This window comes from Balaenoptera ricei, chromosome 1, assembly GCF_028023285.1.
Source record: "Balaenoptera ricei isolate mBalRic1 chromosome 1, mBalRic1.hap2, whole genome shotgun sequence".
NCBI classification, from domain to species: domain Eukaryota; kingdom Metazoa; phylum Chordata; class Mammalia; order Artiodactyla; family Balaenopteridae; genus Balaenoptera; species Balaenoptera ricei.
The window spans coordinates 18,969,281-18,985,328 of NC_082639.1; the positions used below are offsets into that span (position 1 = coordinate 18,969,281).

At 53.4% G+C, this 16,048-nt stretch overlaps 1 protein-coding gene across 2 annotated transcripts in view; it reads left to right on the forward strand.

Moving 5' to 3' along the window:
* Window positions 1-13,861, forward strand: part of GRHL3 (grainyhead like transcription factor 3) — a 34,914-nt gene extending 21,053 nt beyond the window's left edge. Inside the window, exons 9-16 of one of the 2 annotated variants that reach the window (XM_059895737.1) lie at window positions 1,072-1,230; window positions 1,817-1,895; window positions 2,017-2,150; window positions 3,852-3,886; window positions 5,257-5,345; window positions 6,185-6,270; window positions 8,777-8,841; window positions 13,045-13,861. In XM_059895737.1, the coding sequence (XP_059751720.1) occupies window positions 1,072-1,230; window positions 1,817-1,895; window positions 2,017-2,150; window positions 3,852-3,886; window positions 5,257-5,345; window positions 6,185-6,270; window positions 8,777-8,841; window positions 13,045-13,159 (762 nt within the window). In that variant the 3' untranslated portion in view covers window positions 13,160-13,861. Of the gene's footprint in view, window positions 1-1,071; window positions 1,231-1,816; window positions 1,896-2,016; window positions 2,151-3,851; window positions 3,887-5,256; window positions 5,346-6,184; window positions 6,462-8,776; window positions 8,842-13,044 lie in introns of those variants that run through there. The other variant, XR_009497409.1, reaches the window with a different exon arrangement.
* The last annotated feature ends 2,187 nt before the right edge of the window (window positions 13,862-16,048 follow it).

Here is a 16,048-nt window from a genome sequence, read left to right on the forward strand (position 1 = left end):
TGGCATGCACCTGTGGGCCTGGCCCCCCCCAGCCAGGAAAGGAAGGGGGTCTGCTCAGGTACCACACCCCACCCCCACTTGAGCAAGTCAGGGTCATTTCCAAGGGAAATGCCGCAAAGAACAGGGGCCAGCCTGGAGTGGGGTCTGGCCTAGTGTCCCACGGAGGAGTCAGCAGTAGGCAATCGCTAGGTGAGCTTGCCAAGAGATGCCCAACTAAGACTGACCCCAGGCTGCCATCAGCTGCACATAGGCACATGGGTTGAGACTCCAACTGTCCCACTTACAACAACAGTTACAAAATATCCAAGCCCCCTAGATTTTCTACCAGCCTCACAGCCACAAGAGGTAGGTTTAATTGTCCCCATTTTGCAGATAAAGAAACTGAGGCCCGTGAGATTAAAGGACTTATCCAAAGCCACATGGCTTGAGAGGCAGAGGTCTAAGTGGCCCGATGTCCAGGCTCATTCCACCATGCCACCCTGCCCAACTCCCTGTGGAAACGTTAACAAGTCACATCCATGCTCAGAGCCTCAATTTCCTCAGCTGTACAATGGGGGTGACTGGTTCAGCTATGGCTAGAGCTGGTGGTTGCCGCGCAAAGGGGCAGTGTCTCACTCTCTGTGGCCCAGGGCCAGCAGGAAAGTGGTCTTCTGGAGCTGGCGGGGAGGGGGATTTGGCCCTTCTCTACCTCCTTGCTCTGAGTTGCAAAAAAATGGGCTCTGGATTTTCAGCTCCTAAAGGACCCTTAGTCTCCCTCCCAGGGCCTTGAGCCTTTGGGCTGCCCTTGGCAACCTAGTGGAAGCTGCATTGTCCACTGATGAAGACCTGAGCTCAAACTCCGGTTCCCTTACACATTCCCTGTGCCGCCTTGGGACAGCTGCCACCCCTCTCTGAGCATCAGTTTCCCCGTCTGTAAAAGAGAGGTGGTGATGTTTGCCTTCCAGGGGCGTTGTGAAGTTAAGGGTCCCCACCAGGCACACGGTAGGCTCCATAATTACACAGGGCGGTTATGGGACAGCAGGCCTGGTGACCTGGGTCAGCTGTTTAGCTAGCTCCCTCATCTGTCCCCAGGTGTTTATCGGCATCAACTGCCTCAGCACAGACTTCTCCTCGCAGAAGGGGGTGAAGGGTGTCCCCCTGAACCTGCAGATCGACACCTACGACTGTGGCTCAGGCACTGAGCGCCTGGTACACCGAGCTGTCTGCCAGATCAAGATCTTTTGTGACAAGGTGGCTGCGGTGGACCCTCTGCTGGGCCCTGGGAGGGAGAAGGGCCAGCCCCCACCTGTGCATCCTCCCCAGCCATTCTGAGGGTGTCTGTCTCTGCTTCTTGCTCTCTGAATGTCTCTCCCTGTGTGCTTGTCATTTGTCTTGGTTTCTCTGTGTATATTTTCCTCTGCTCTCTGCATTTCTGTCTCTCATCCCTTCCTCTTTCTGAAGATCTCTTTCTAGATCTCTGTAAATAGTTCTCCAGGTTTCTTTTTCTCTGTGTCTGTCTGTCTTTTTCACATTTCTCTTTCTTCTTATCTCTCTCCGAGTCCCTTTCTCTTTTCTGTTTCTCTCTCTGTTCCTCTCTCCCCACACCTCTCTGTGTCTCTCAATTTCTTCTTTCTCCGTCTTTCTATTTCTCTGTCTCTCATGGTCTACCTGACCTCAGGGCTGGGCTGCACTGGGCTGGGCCGAGTGCTGGTACCTTCCCGTTTCCTGGTCTCACTCTGGGAAGAAAGCAACACCAGAGGGCTGGCCCACATTTAAGAGGCAAAGCAGCCAGCCCCTCCCGAGACCATTGGTGACCCCTTTCCCTCGTCCCCCACAGGGAGCGGAAAGGAAGATGCGGGATGACGAGCGGAAGCAGTTCCGGAGGAAGGTCAAGTGCCCCGACTCCAGCAACAGTGGTCAGTGGGGATGGGTCACAGCGGGGCTGGGCTGGGGTGAAGGGTATCGGAGACTAGAGCGCAGCGGTCGGAGGCGTGAATGGAGGGACCTCAAGGCACAGTGCCTTCCTGTTCCCATCAGGCGTCAAGGGCTCCCTGCTGTCCGGCTTCAGGGGCAATGAGACCACCTACCTGCGGCCTGAGGCAGACCTGGAAACCCCGCCGGTGCTGTTCATCCCCAACGTGCACTTCTCTGGCCTGCAGCGCCCTGGAGGGGTGAGTGCCTTGGGCTGAGAGAGGGTTGTGGCCCCTGGGTGGGGCTGTCTTAGCACAGACCTGCTACTCGACCATTACAGGCCAATTTAGATGTTGATAGGTCCTGATATCATCAAATTATCTTTACTGAATCCCAGGGGACTAAAAAAAATGTATATATGGTCATATAACTTCAGTGACCTTTTCTACTGAAGAGAAGAATGTTAATAAAGAAATGGACTTCATACCCATCGAAATGTTCACTCCTGGAGCACGCACAGGGCAGGTTTCTAATATCTGAGTCCCAAGTTAGACTGTAGCCGCATCAAAGCTGGGTGGCTAATAATCGTCACAGCAACACTTGTGAGCGCTCACTTTACTCCAGGCGCTGCTCTAAGTGCTTTCCATGCGTTATCTCCTTTAGCCCTCACTACCTTCCTGGGAAGTTGATAATATATGATTCTCCCTGGATTCATGGCATGGAGATTGAGGCTTTGAGACCAAAATTACATAGGACGTGGCAGAGCCAGGATTGGGACCCAGGCAACCTGGCTTCAGAAACAGTGCCCGTTACCACGAGTTACACCACCTCTCAACACAGGGAGCCATTTACCAAGCACCTTGACCGGCCAGCGGTGCTGGGCCCAGCCTTTTGCTGCATTGTCTCGTTTCCCCCTCACCTCACCTGGGCAGCCCAGCCCAGCCATCCTTTGAGGTAGAGACTGTTATTCCCACTTTCCAGGCAAGGTCACTCAACAAGTCATTGGCAGAATCAAGACCCCAGAGCCTGTCTGTGAGTTTGCTTTCATATTAAACAATCTGACTGTTGCCTTCCACTGAGCTCCCACCGTTTAGGTGGGAATGTTTGCAGAAATGGCCCTCGGTGTACAGATGTGTTCAGTGCAGCGACTTCAAACAATAAGACAGATTATGGTGCTGAAAGAGCAGCCAGTCCTGAGGTCAGCCCTGGCACACATTCAAAGCCCGCTCTGTGTCCGCCACACAGCCTTCACTGCCCTGAGGTAGTTCTGCGGCCCCCATAGCACAGGAGGCTGCAATAACCCACTCTCTCTCCCCAACCAGGGGCCTCAAGTAGGGAGATGACCACTTGGGCGCAAAGCTCCCTTGTGGGAGGAAGAAGTGGGGCACCAGTGCTTGTACCTGTGAGCCTGAGAGAGGGGACCAGAGGAGCGGGAAGAGCAGACAGCCCGATTCTGAATCACAGTTCTGCCTCCTGTGGCGTGTTACCCCGGAGACTCTGCCCTCTCGGGGCCTGGGTGCCTACCTCACAGGACTGGTGGTGGCTGCACCAGGTGGCACAGTGCCAGGCGCACATGAGGGTTCAGAAAGACTGCCTCTTCCCCTTCCACTTCTTTTGCCCCAGCTCCAGCTACCTAGTCACCAGCTGCAGGACAGGCTGCAGTTCCAGCCCTTCTGGGCATGCCGGGGCTCAGACGGGCTCGCCGACTCTGCCACCCTTTCCTTAGCACCTCGTGTGTTCACTGAGTCCCGACTCCTCCAACCGGGGCTTGGTGCTGCCTTTCAACTCAAGGTCTCAGCTCACTTGAGGGGACACACCTGCGCAGAATGAGCTAGAAAGCCATTGAAACTGCATTCCCCCGTATCTCCCCACAAAGATGGTTCATCCCAGAAACCTCCAGCAGCTGAGAGCTACTCTCATCTTCCTGTATGTGATGGAAAATGTCTTTCTCTCCATTGCAGGCAGTGCCCTCAGCAGGACACGGCACCTCCAACAGGTACGGAGAGAAGCAGCCAAGGGCCTCACCTCCCTGCCTGTCCCCCCTTTACTGCTCGTAAGCTCCCAGCCTGCCCTTCCCTTTGCTGTCCCCCAAGCCAGAGGCCGGGCCCAGAGGAAGCAGCCTTGAGACTCTGCCCCCAACCCCCAAGCTAGACTCATGCTCCTTTCTCACTGAGATTGCCTGAGTTTTTATGGGTTTGTTTTATTTGAAAAGTTGGAGAATCTTTGGCGAGACACCTGCTTGTAAAATGGGAAAGAGAAAGCCTCTGAGATGGTGCAGATTCGGAGAGTAAGGAGGGGCGCTGTGTGGGAGGACTTAGGGGAATCAACCCCGTGTCCCCTCCCCCCACACCCACCAGACTCCAGGAGGCCAAGCAGGGTGGCCAGGGCCCCTTGGCCCTTCAGCCTAGGATGGACCTCCACGTCCTTCCCTCTGTCAGCCACAGTCCCTTCACCTCCTCAAGCGTCAGCTAGAAATCTGTCAAAGGAGGCAAATGGCCTCCTGAGGATGAGGCAGACATGAGAAGCGGCATGTGATAGAATCTTTGCAGACGGGAAAGCGCTTCATGAAGACCATGTAGTGCTGGTATCAGTCTCCTCCTTTCTTTTTTTTTTTTTTTAGAAGAATAAACCAAAAATTTAGTAAAAGAATCCCACATGTTAAAAATTGGTAAAATGTAAAGAATAACCAGAGTAGGTCAGCCAGGATGATCAGGAAGTCCTCTCTCAAGAAAGAGTGAATTCGGGAGAGCCCCACAGGTGAGTCAGTCTCCTCCTTATAAACAAGAAGTACTTTTCATAAGGTTCTTTCACACCAAATTATATCACTTATTCCCTCACGACAGCCCCAGTGAGTCAGGCAAGCAGGGGTTTTTGCTCTATTTTATAGATGAGGAAACTGAGGCTCTAGAGGAAGTGAAATGACTTGCCCAAGGTCACACAGCTTTTAGGAAGCAGAGGCAGGCTGGAAGCTAAGTCTGACTCACTCTAAAATCCACAAGCCTCCCTCCTCCCACTGACTCACGTCCAACTCGATTCTTTCAAAAAAGAATAATACTGATGATGAAACAATAGTCCATATTTATGGAGGGTCTACTGTGTGTCACACACTGTTCTAAGAGCAGCGTGCATTATCTCCTTCAGCCTCACAACTTTATGCAGCACCCTGCTATAGATGCAGACGCTGAGGGGCTGTCCCCCTGCTAGGGAGGGGCAGGGCTGGGATTTAAACCCATGCAGTCCAGCTCCAGAACCTGCGCCTGTAACCTCTGTCCCACTGCTTTGTGCCCACCCTCATAGGGTCTTCTTCACCTCTGGGGCCCCTCCGACCCTGGGTTCCTCACAGGCCTCTCCCTGCCATCCCCACAGGCTGCCTCTGAAGCGTACCTGCTCACCCTTCACCGAGGAGTTTGAGCCTCTGCCCTCCAAACAGGCCAAGGAAGATGACCTACAGAGAGGTAGCCTCACTCCCACCCCCTCCCACCCCCAGCCCCCCACGAGGCCCCCCCAAAGCCTCAAGCTGACTCTGGTCCAGGCAGCCAGGGCAGCGCCCACCCCAGCGGGGAGAGCACGAAGGGCTGCTTTACTCCCTGGAGTTTGGGGCTGGGCCAGGATTTGAGTGAGGGGGTGGAGCGGGTAAGGAGGGCATCCAGGGTGCTTGGAGAGACAGCCACGGCGCTGGGGGGCTTCTGCCTCTGACCTTGTTTGAACGTGGGCGTCCTGGGGCAGCTGGTAAGGCAACAGGCTCATGATGTTGGGCAGGTCCCCCCCACTTTCTCTAATGGGGGTAGGAGTGGGGTGGGTTTTCAATACCTGGCTTTCTGTCTTTGACACAGTAAGTCTGTGACTTCCTGAGAGAGGGGTGCTGTAGCTGACCATCAGGAAGAAACCAAACAGCAAGTAAGATCAAAAGCTTCCAGCAACCTGGAACTGAGCCTTGCACCCCACTTGGTGTTATATCAATACTGCCCACAACAACTCTGTGAAATAGTGGCTGGAGCTGCCCCCATTTTCCGTCTGGAAAAAATGAGGCTCAATGATATTAAAAGAACTTCTTCAGGGTCACAGAGCTGGCAGGTGGCAGAGCAGGGATTCAAACCCACCAAAACCAGCAAAGTCTGAGCAAGTGTGTGGGACCTGCAGAGCCAGGTAGGGTGTTTCCCAGCTGGGTACAGACCCTCATTAAGGATTTGCTCTTTTTGCAGAAATCAATGTTAGGTTACAAATAATGTTTTTTAAGATTCTCCCACCCCCAGATGTTCCCTTGCACCACTAAAAGCCACCCTTTGCTTCTCAGTGCTGTTGTACGTGCGGAGAGAGACCGAGGAGGTGTTTGACGCCCTCATGTTGAAGACCCCGGACCTGAAGGGTCTGAGGAGTGCGGTAAGAGGCCTTGTGGGCCCTGCCCTCCCTGGCCACTGCCGCTCTGCCGCTCCCATCTCCCCCGACTCTTCGCCGTAGAGTTCCGATTTCCCACAGGAAGACTCTGGGAAGGAATACGCTGGAACGCTGGCTTTCTGGTGGCCCATCCGTCCCACCCATCTGAGGGCGCCTGTGGGGCCCGGCTGGTGGAGGTGTGCCTCTGAGATGTTATCTCCCAGCCAGAACCCGGGCTCCACCCTGGGAGTCGCACACACCATAAATCCTCCTTAATCTGATGGCTGCTGTCTGACAGGCCAGAGCTTTTTGTTGGCTTTGCAAACCTGTTTCTATTTTAATGGGAATGAAACCCCAAAAGGCCAGGCCCCAGAGATACCCTTTTTTCTTTCCCAGAGGGCCTCATTCCTCCAGCTTGTGGTTGGACGGGGGGCGCTGGCTGGGGCGGCTGAAGGTGGTGCCTGGGCAAGGAGACCTTCCCCAACCCCCCAAACCGCCAGAGAGCAGGTGAAACAGCCCTGAACAAAATCCACAGCAGCTTTGTGGTTCAGCTAAAAATTGAGCAAACACAGCCTCTGCCGGGGCCAGCTGTGTTTCAAGGTCGAACCACACAGGAAAGCCAGATGGTTCTAAGATGTCAGGTTGGGGAAGGGAAAATAAATCAAGTAATAACATAGCTACCTTTTATTGAAGACCCACTGTGTGTCAGGCATCTTGTCAGGCATGCTGCATTTGCTAGCTCACCATATTCTCTTAACAACCCTGAAAAGTGGGTACTATTAATGATCTCCTCATTTCCCATAAGGAAATAGCCTCCCAGAGGTCAGGTGACTTGCCAAGGTAACTAGAAGTGACAGAGCTGAGGTTCCAGCCCAAGGTCTCTCCACTCGGCTATGTTATCCTGTTCTCTTCACACAGCATCAGCCCTGCTTGGCACCAGCCCCAGGAAGCCGGGCTCACAAAAGGCCATTAATGTCACTAGAATATAGACTCAGAATCTTTGGGTTGGACAGTACCTTAGAGGGTCAGCTCCCCATCTGGTGCCCGAGCTCTCTCCTCAGTACCTCTTCCAAGTGGGTGCCCACTCTTGACGTGCATACTTCAGGGATGGAGAGCTCATCGCTTATGGGGCAGCCATACAAAGCAGCTGTCTTTGTACAACATATAGTTAGAAAGCTCCTAAATTCTTGCTTAGACTGACTTGAGATCTTCCCGATAGCCTCTAGCCACATTGCTTGCCATTAAGATAAGTAGTCTAAGAACTTTTCTTGCCTGGAGAGATCTCTGTCAAGGCAGAGACCAGTTGAGGAGATTGATCGGCTCCTCTTCCTGAAAGGCCCAGAGAGGACAACCTCAACCTGAAGCTTGTTGCTTGCGGTTCCCTGCAGCTCCAAGGCAGCCAGTAGTACTAACCAGCAGCCTTTGACCGAGCTTTCCCCAGGGATGGCGCTGGGCCGGGCCCTTGACATAACCGTCTCAATTCCTGTGCAGAACCACCTGTGTGTACATCCCATCATGACACCCATTTTACAAATGAGGAAACTGAGGCTCCATGAAGTAAGGTGACTTGTTCAGAGTTCTGCAACCCCAGGTGGTGGAACTGGGACCAGACCAGTTCTGTCTGCCCCACAGGAGACTTCAGGAGGTCTGGGGAGAAATGGGCTGACTCTGTGTGAGCTCAGCCAGGTTGCTGAGGCCTCTGAGCTGCAATTTCCTCACTTGTAGACTAAGCTCCAATGTTCTGGGATGTGATGGGGGCAGGAAATCTGGGTTCTAGGCTAGGCCTTGGGTGCGTACCTTATCTTCTTCAATCTCAGCATCCTCACCCATCAAATGGGGTAAATAGTTCCTGCTAGAAAGGGTCAGTGTTTGGGTTATCCACCCCTCCCCCCCTCACAGCAGGACAAGAGCATCCCTGTTGCACCACTTCTGAAGTAATAATGACTATTTATTTGAGTACTGACATTTATTTAGTACATACCAGGAACTGTCCTAAGTGTTTTACATAGACCAATTCATTTAATTCTGTCAACAACCCTATGAGCTAGGCACCATTTCCATCTCCACGAGTGGTTTGCACAGCTGGTCAGCTAGCTGGTGAGTGGGGAGCCCTCAGCACTGGAACAATCCAAATGTCTGATGATAGGCAAGGATTGAGGGAAATGGCGGATGACCTTTGTAATAGTTTACAACCACTAAACATGCTGTTGGTCAAGAGTTTGTTGTGATATGGGAAGGCTTATAACATACAATGATAAGTAAAACTATCTACGTGGAATATAAAAATACCCGTGTACATGGCCAAAAGACAGGAAGGAATACACTCAGATGTTATTAGTGTTCATCTCTGGGATACAGGATTATGGATGAGTTATAATTTTCTTCACTGTATTTTTCTACAATATGGGTATATATTACTTTTATAATCAGGAAATTAAAAGTCACGATAGAAAAGACTGATATAAACCCAGTTTTGGCAGCAGATGGTGAATCTCCTGTCATCCTCTTCCAGATCTCTGAGAAGTATGGGTTCCCTGAGGAGAACATTTACAAAGTCTACAAGAAATGCAAGCGGGGGTAAGTGCCCAGCACAACTCCCCCCCTCACACCCCCACCTGCCCCTTTCCCTCTAAGACGTTGGCTCGGGGAGCCCCCAGCAGGTTCGCCCTGCCTGGCAGAGGCCTGCTGCTCGGAGCTGAGCTGTGTCTGTACTTGGCCTTGTGGAGAGGTAGAGGCGATGTGGAGTTGGGGTGGAGAGCGCCCTATCAGGCCAAGGCCACCTGCAGAGACCAGACACTGATCGCTGTTGGGAAGGAAAGGAGTGGGAGACAGATGCAAGGGTCTTCATACACCACCTACTCAGGGGGAGAGGGAAGCACAGGGCCACATGTCAGAAATAACCAAGGTAACCAAGTCATTTGACTATAATGGTGATGATGATAGTGACTGTGATCACTTAACCACCTACTACGTGCCACATACTAGGTTAAGCTTATCTCATTTAACCATCACGGCCATACCATGAGGTAGATACCATTACACACATTTTACAGATAGGGGAGTTGAGGCTCAGAGGTGATAAGCAATGTTCAGAGGGGCAGGAACAGTGGAGTAAAGGCACAGAAGCAGAAGGGCCCAGCAAAGTTGCTACCGGCTGAGTCAGAGGGTCCGAGAAAGAAATGGCTGGCGATGAGTCTGGAAAGGGAGTTGTGATTGGACGTCATCTTGAGGGAGCCCAGCCAGGGATGCTCCACAGGCCTCCTCCATCTTCAAGTCTGGATGAGGCAGGAGGGAGTAAAGCTTTACCTTCCAGGGGGCCGGGCAGTGACTGCCACCTGCCACGGGCTCCAGAGGATTAGTGCTAAGGACCACAGTAGCCTTTGCTCTCTGCCCAGGAGATCTCTCCTTGGCAGGGGTGGCATGGGGGGGTGGAGTTGGAGGGCCACTTGGTGACGGCCCTCCCAGGCTACCACCTCCGTCAGAGCCGGTGAGCCGGGCCTCTGCAGCCCTTGCTGCCTAGGTCACTTCACCAGCCCAGCATGGGGGCCCCTGTGCAGTGAGGAATCGTGACTGCCTTTCCCTGCCTAGAGGATCCTGGCCTAGGGCCCTGGGAACCACCCCCACCCCCCAGCCCCTCCCCGACCCTGAGCAGCTCGGACTGACCCTCCAGCTCCGGACAGCCTGAGACTAACTCCCGCTACTCTCCGCGGCTCTTCCTGGAAGGTGCTCAGGCTTTGCCCTGTGGCTACTGTCTGTGGCTCTTCTTTCAGGGGACTGCAAAATGAGGCATGTTTTGTACTCAAGCTGAGGGCCCATCCAGTCAGGCCCAGGGGCCACCTCCTTCCTCGCAGACAGGCCTCCTTCCCTCCCCTTTGGCTCCCACCCAGCCTCCCATAGAAGGGCCGGCGGTGGGGGGAAGGTGTGCAGCCCTGCAGCCCCTGGGAAAGGATCGTTTGGTTTTGGTTGTATGAATGTCTAGGGCTCTTTGTGTATTTTTTTCCTTCCAAGTTTCGGTTTCAAACTGGGAACTGGAGCTCACATGCTCTGTGGAGCGGAATCCACCTCATAGCGGAGGGCAGGCTCTGCTTTGCCCAGACAAGCCCAGCCCCACTTCCCCTTTGGTGCCACCGTCCACACCCCCTGGCTGCCACCCCACCTACCACCGCCGTCCTCTCTTACAGATCCCACCTCAGGCTGCGCTGAGGGGCTGGGAAATGCCTTGTGTATGACTGCGTACAAAGATGCCCCATAGCCCCACTGGCTGAGTTGCAAGTCTTTCCCTTAAGCCCCAGCCAGATATTTCAACTACAATTATACTAACTTGCATTTGTGGAGCGCTTCCTACACGCCAAGCGCTGGGTTAAGTAACTCCCAAGCATCGTCTCGTTGACCATTTGAATTTGGTATGATTATTTCTACAGATGAGGAAACTGGGGTTCGGGATAGTCCCAGGGTTACAGAGTTAGTAACTGGCCGGAGGAATCATGGCCTGTCTAAAGCCCATGCCTGCACCCACTATTTTATCTTGCCTCCTGCTTGTTCCCTTAACCGCTAAGCAGTGTGCAAATAAAGGCTGTGGCCAGGCCAGCAGATTGATATTTGCCCAGCTCCATAGCCCAGGGCATCACCCAGCGGCCCTTCAGAAGCACCCACACCCCATACACACCCCAGCTATGAAACCTCAGGCCTCGGATTGTCTGCGATGCCTAAATGAGAAGAATCCCCAAAAAAACCTGTTGGGAGAGCAGAGGCAGGCTCATTTGCTGCTTCCCTCATCTGAGGAACAGGAAATTGTAATCACTGGCCTCGTTTATTTTCACAGAACCCTCCAGAAAGTCCTCTGGACAAGGTAGATACAATCAGCTTTACAAGCACCACTGAGTATGCTTGAAAGATTAACAAATACATTGTTTTTGCTGGCGGCTGGCCAGGGGTTCTATGCGAACTAGGACAGAAGACAGCCAGAAGCTGGCAAGTGACAGGAGGCCCACATTCTGGGACAGCAGCTCCTGACAAGCCCCTGCCTCTAGGGCCCGGTTGTCATTGACCTCTGAGAGGAAAGGGTCTGTGGGCCTGTCTGGGGTCCCCTGTGCGCCGGCATGCGCTCTGGGCCTTCTGGGAGGCCCTGCCTGAGAGTAGGCCTTCAAGTTAGTGCACGTAGGGCACTTAGTGCCTGGCACCTAAAGCACTCAGTAAATGCCACTATAGGAGACTAAAAAAAGCACCGACACTGACAAAGCGTCCACCCCTCTGCCCCAACCCTGGTCTCCTCTGGTCTGTTCCCAGCCGGCAGCTCCCAGACAAAGATCCCTCTGTGAAATGAAGGAACTGCACACAGGACCCAAGGAAGCAGGATCTTATAATTAGATGCTGGCGGTCAGCACCCAGGCCTCGGAGCCTGAGCCCAGACCTCCTTCCAGAAGGCAGCAGCTGCTTGATGCTACTGCAGAGACAACTGGACATGGGCCGTAGGCTTCAGCCTACTGCTGTCTCCATTATGCCTCCTGATCTGGGGGATTCGGGGTGGGGGGACAAAGCCACTGCCTCTCCTGGGGTCCCCGGGGAAAGCAGACGGCTGGCTACCTGCCAGGAGTAGTAGTCTGGGATTCTCACCGCCCTCCTTCCTGCCCCACTTAAATAATCTTGCCTCATCTTGAACTCTCCCCAAGCCCTGGATTTTGCCTTCCTTTTATATGCCACTTCCTAACTTATAATTATAGGGTTTTGGGTTTTGTTGTTGTTCTTCTTCTAAAAAAATGATGCAGTGGAAAGAGACAAGAGTCCAGATTCAAATTCCAGTTCTGCCATCTCTTAACTGTGTGATCCCAGGCAAATGACTTTGCTCAGCTACCCCATCTATGAACTGGGGTGATACGGTTATAAGGATCCATTCTCCCGGGCCCTAGTAGATTCAAAACTCCTGGAGGGCGGGACCTAGGATCTCTATGTGGCCCTTGTTTTTGTTTGGAGCAAGGTCTTGAACATGGAAAGACCTCAGCAGATGCTGGTGAAGTGGATGGAGGGGTGGATGGAGGAAAACACCCGCCCCCATTACAAAGAGGAAGCTGCTGTGCTCAGGTCAGGTCACAGCCCGGTGGGTCCTTCACTGGGGAGGCAGCTCCTAGAGGGGTGCCCTTGGCTACACTATGGCTTTGACCCTCTGCAGAGGGCCACACCCACCGAGGCGCTGTCCCTCTCAGGTTGGCCCAGGTCCTTGCCTGAAGACTGTGGGGGGAGAGACAGCCAAGCTCCTCAAGTCCACGATGCCGTCGCTGAGATTTCAGCTTCCTGGGGTGAAACTGAGGGGGCCTTGCGTGGCACCTGCCTGTGGATCAGGCAGGCACAGCTGAGTGACACATCGCAGCCTGCTGTTGAACCCAGACCTCACGGGTCCGCCCGCCACACGTCCTGCACTTGAACTCACACGCCGCGTCCGAGGGCTCAGTCTGGCCTGGTGACTAAGGCGCACTGTGCTGGTTGCTCAAAAGTGTCCACACTCGTGTGTGAGGAGAGGCGATCTGGTGCAGTAGGTGGGCGCGGCTGCCAGCAGGCCTGGGTCTGAGTTGGGCTCGGCCACTGGGGAATTGTGTCCTCCCCTGTAAAGTGGGACAGTGAGTGCCCACCTTGTGGGTTGTTATGAGGGTCAGAGAGAAAGTCCAAGAGGTGCCTGAAGTGCTGGGGACGCCCGATAGGTAGTAACCGTCCCTGTCCCCCTTTACTCAGAGGTCCTGCAGACAAGGGGCCCAGCCCGTTCTACGCATGCCTTCTTTTCTCTTCCAGAATCTTGGTCAACATGGACAACAACATCATTCAGCATTACAGCAACCATGTCGCCTTCCTGCTGGACGTGGGGGAGCTTGACGGCAAGATCCAGATCATCCTTCAGGAGCTGTGAGCCCTGAGCCTCCACAGCCGCACACCTCTTGAAGTGGACTCCAGGCGAGGGGCCAGCTGGGAAGTGGCCCCGTGCCACACACAACCTCTCCGCATGCCTCAGTGCTGTTACTTGAATGCCTTCCCTGGGGAAGAGGCCCTCAAGTCACAGACCCACAGACGTCAAGGCCAGGAAGGGACCTGGGAGGTGTCCTGATCCGAACCTTCATCTCGTGCTTGAATCTATTCTCCGAACTTCCGGCCAGAGCCTGCCCAGCCAGAGACAGTGTCATGTTGCTTAACAAGCCCAGCAGGCTCGTTCCTCCTCGGAAGCCCTTCTCGACAGCCCCTCTCCCGCAGGCTGCCGTTCGGATGGGGCAAGTGGACCCTGTCTCCTCCACAAGCTGACTTGACTCTTCCCGTTCTTGACTCTTCCGTCAACTTCAGACCAATGAGTCCTCACCCTTTGGTCAGCTAGTTAACTTGAAAACACTTGATTCTCAGTGCAAATGACTTTTAAAAGACACTGTAGTGGATATACTCTCCTCATAGACATACTTCCTCAACACTAGACAGCAGCAGAGCCGACCAACTGGAACAAAGTGGCCTCGGTGTAAAACGACCGCCATGCCTGCTCACTACTGTATACATTTCTTATTTACAGTTTTCATTTATGTTTTATATATATATAAGTATATATTGTATATATATGCAACATTTTATATTTTTCATGGATACGTTTTTATCATTTCAAAAAATGTGTATTTCACATTTCTTGGATTTTTTTTTTAGCTGTTATTCAGTTATGCATTTTGTATACTCGTATGGTATTTAGTAATAAAATTCTACGTATGTATTACTTCAAATGCTACACTAGTTCCTTTTGTGAAAGTCTTCCAGAAGGAGAGGGTGAAAGTAAACAAGGCCTCTCTCCTTCTCTATCCTGTAAGTGGTTTGCCTCGAACTTGAAGGGTGCTGGTAAGTGCTGGGCCCTGGTGAAGCAGAGGTGCCACCATGGAAGGCGGCTTGTCCTGATGCCCAGCCTGTCCTGTGTGGCCTGTCCTGTGTGGTCCCACAGGCTGAACGTTATGACGTCAGGACCACTGACTCTGGAGAGGAAGAAGTCCCAGGATGCCCTTGCCAAGGACCTCACAGCTGGGGCAGTGGGCAGAGCCCAGGGCCGGGCGCCGTGTGACCGCGCTTTCCTGCCAGTTCTGCCCCCATGCTCTCGACCAACTCACTCTTCCTCTTGCCGGCTCCTACCCGCTCACAGACGCGATCCAGCCCTCTCTCCCCGACTCTGAGGTCAGTGACGTCCTGTCGGTAGGTTGGAGGGAGTGTTTACACCGCAGGAATTGACAAATGCTACAAATCATTGCCTTATTGCCCCTAGAGAACAAATGGCAAATCAGAGCTTCCTCCCTCCCTCGTCCCTTCTGGCTGACCAGCACACCACCAGCTCTAGTCCTCAGCTTCTTTGGCTGTAAAATGGGCGCGGTCTACCTGGGTCATCAGGTAGCTGTCACCTTTGGAGCCCCAGGGTTCACCGGTGGGTCTCAAAGTCCCCTACAATGTGGGGGAGGGGACAGCAGGCAGCCCTTGGGTATCCTCCCCAGACTCTGTCATAGCGGCTCTGCTTTCCTTCGTTTACATACTAAGATTTTTCGAATTAACTTTTGTCTGAACTAAACTTAAAAAAAAGAAGTATGAAAACCGTGGATGTCTCCAAGGGCCTTCCGGCTCTGACAGGAGGTCTAGAGTCCTAATTCCCAAGGCCCTGTAGCCAGGACTCAGGTCAGGCAAGTGAAGCCCTAGCCTCAGGCGCAAAATTAAGAGGAGCCAAAGAGCTCAGTAATCAAGTTAAATCACAGTCCGATGCAATGCTTTTGAAATTAAGGCCAAAAAAACCATGATAGAATATCAATACTTTGACGTGAGGGTCAGTATTACTGATGTTTCCTGTGGCCTCTGACTCCCAAACAGCTTGCCTGGCACCGCTGGAGCGACCCCATGGAGCACCCAGAGCTGCTCTGCCCACTCCGGGCCTCGCTGCTACGTCACCCTGGGTGCCGCGTGAGGGTGAAATGGCAGAGCGTATGCAGAGTATCAGCACGTGGCCAGGCACGCAGAGGTGTCCCGCGTCTGTTCGTTTCCTTCCAGAGCCGCCAGAAGCAGGACGGCGGTCTTCTCAACCTTGATTGCACATGGAAATCACCTAGGCAGCTTTTATCCCCACTGCCCAGACCACACCCTGTAGAAATTAAATCAGAATTTCTGGGGTTGGGGCCCAGGCCTCAGTACTTTTAAAGCCCCCCAGGTGATTACAATGTGCACTCAAGGTCGAGAACCACTGCGCTATGGCCGTCGTTCCACAGGCCTTGCTGCCTTTGCAACCTGCCAGTGTCTGGCGGGACTAATGCACACAGGGAACTTTGGGGACCAGTGCAAAGCCTGCTGCCGAGCTCAGGAGTGAGGCCTGCAGCTCCACATCCACCTTCACCCACGGCCTCCAGCCAAGACGCCAGGGCCCATTTCTCTCCCCTCCACACGAACAGACAGCAGATGAGGCCGTCAATGCCTAGGAAGGCCATTTGGACCTCAAGCAAAGAGAGCTCTGAAAGGCTTGAGGAAATTCTGCCCTGCCCTCAGGGAAGGTCGGGGAGCAAAGGGCAGCTCCTGAGCCCGACAGCAGCCATTCCAGGGTTGTCCTTCTCCAAAGAGTGGAAAGGTGAAAGGAGTGAAGGTAAGTCCTCTCTAAACGGGGGTCACTACAAAGGCAGCTGGTGGCTGGAGGAATTGCCATCCCCTGCCTGCAGGTAGCTTTGCACGGTAGACAGCGAGTGAGTGAGGGGAGGAAAGGATGGATGAGGAACGCAGGAGTGAGGGAATGGACAAATAATGAGGAGAAAGA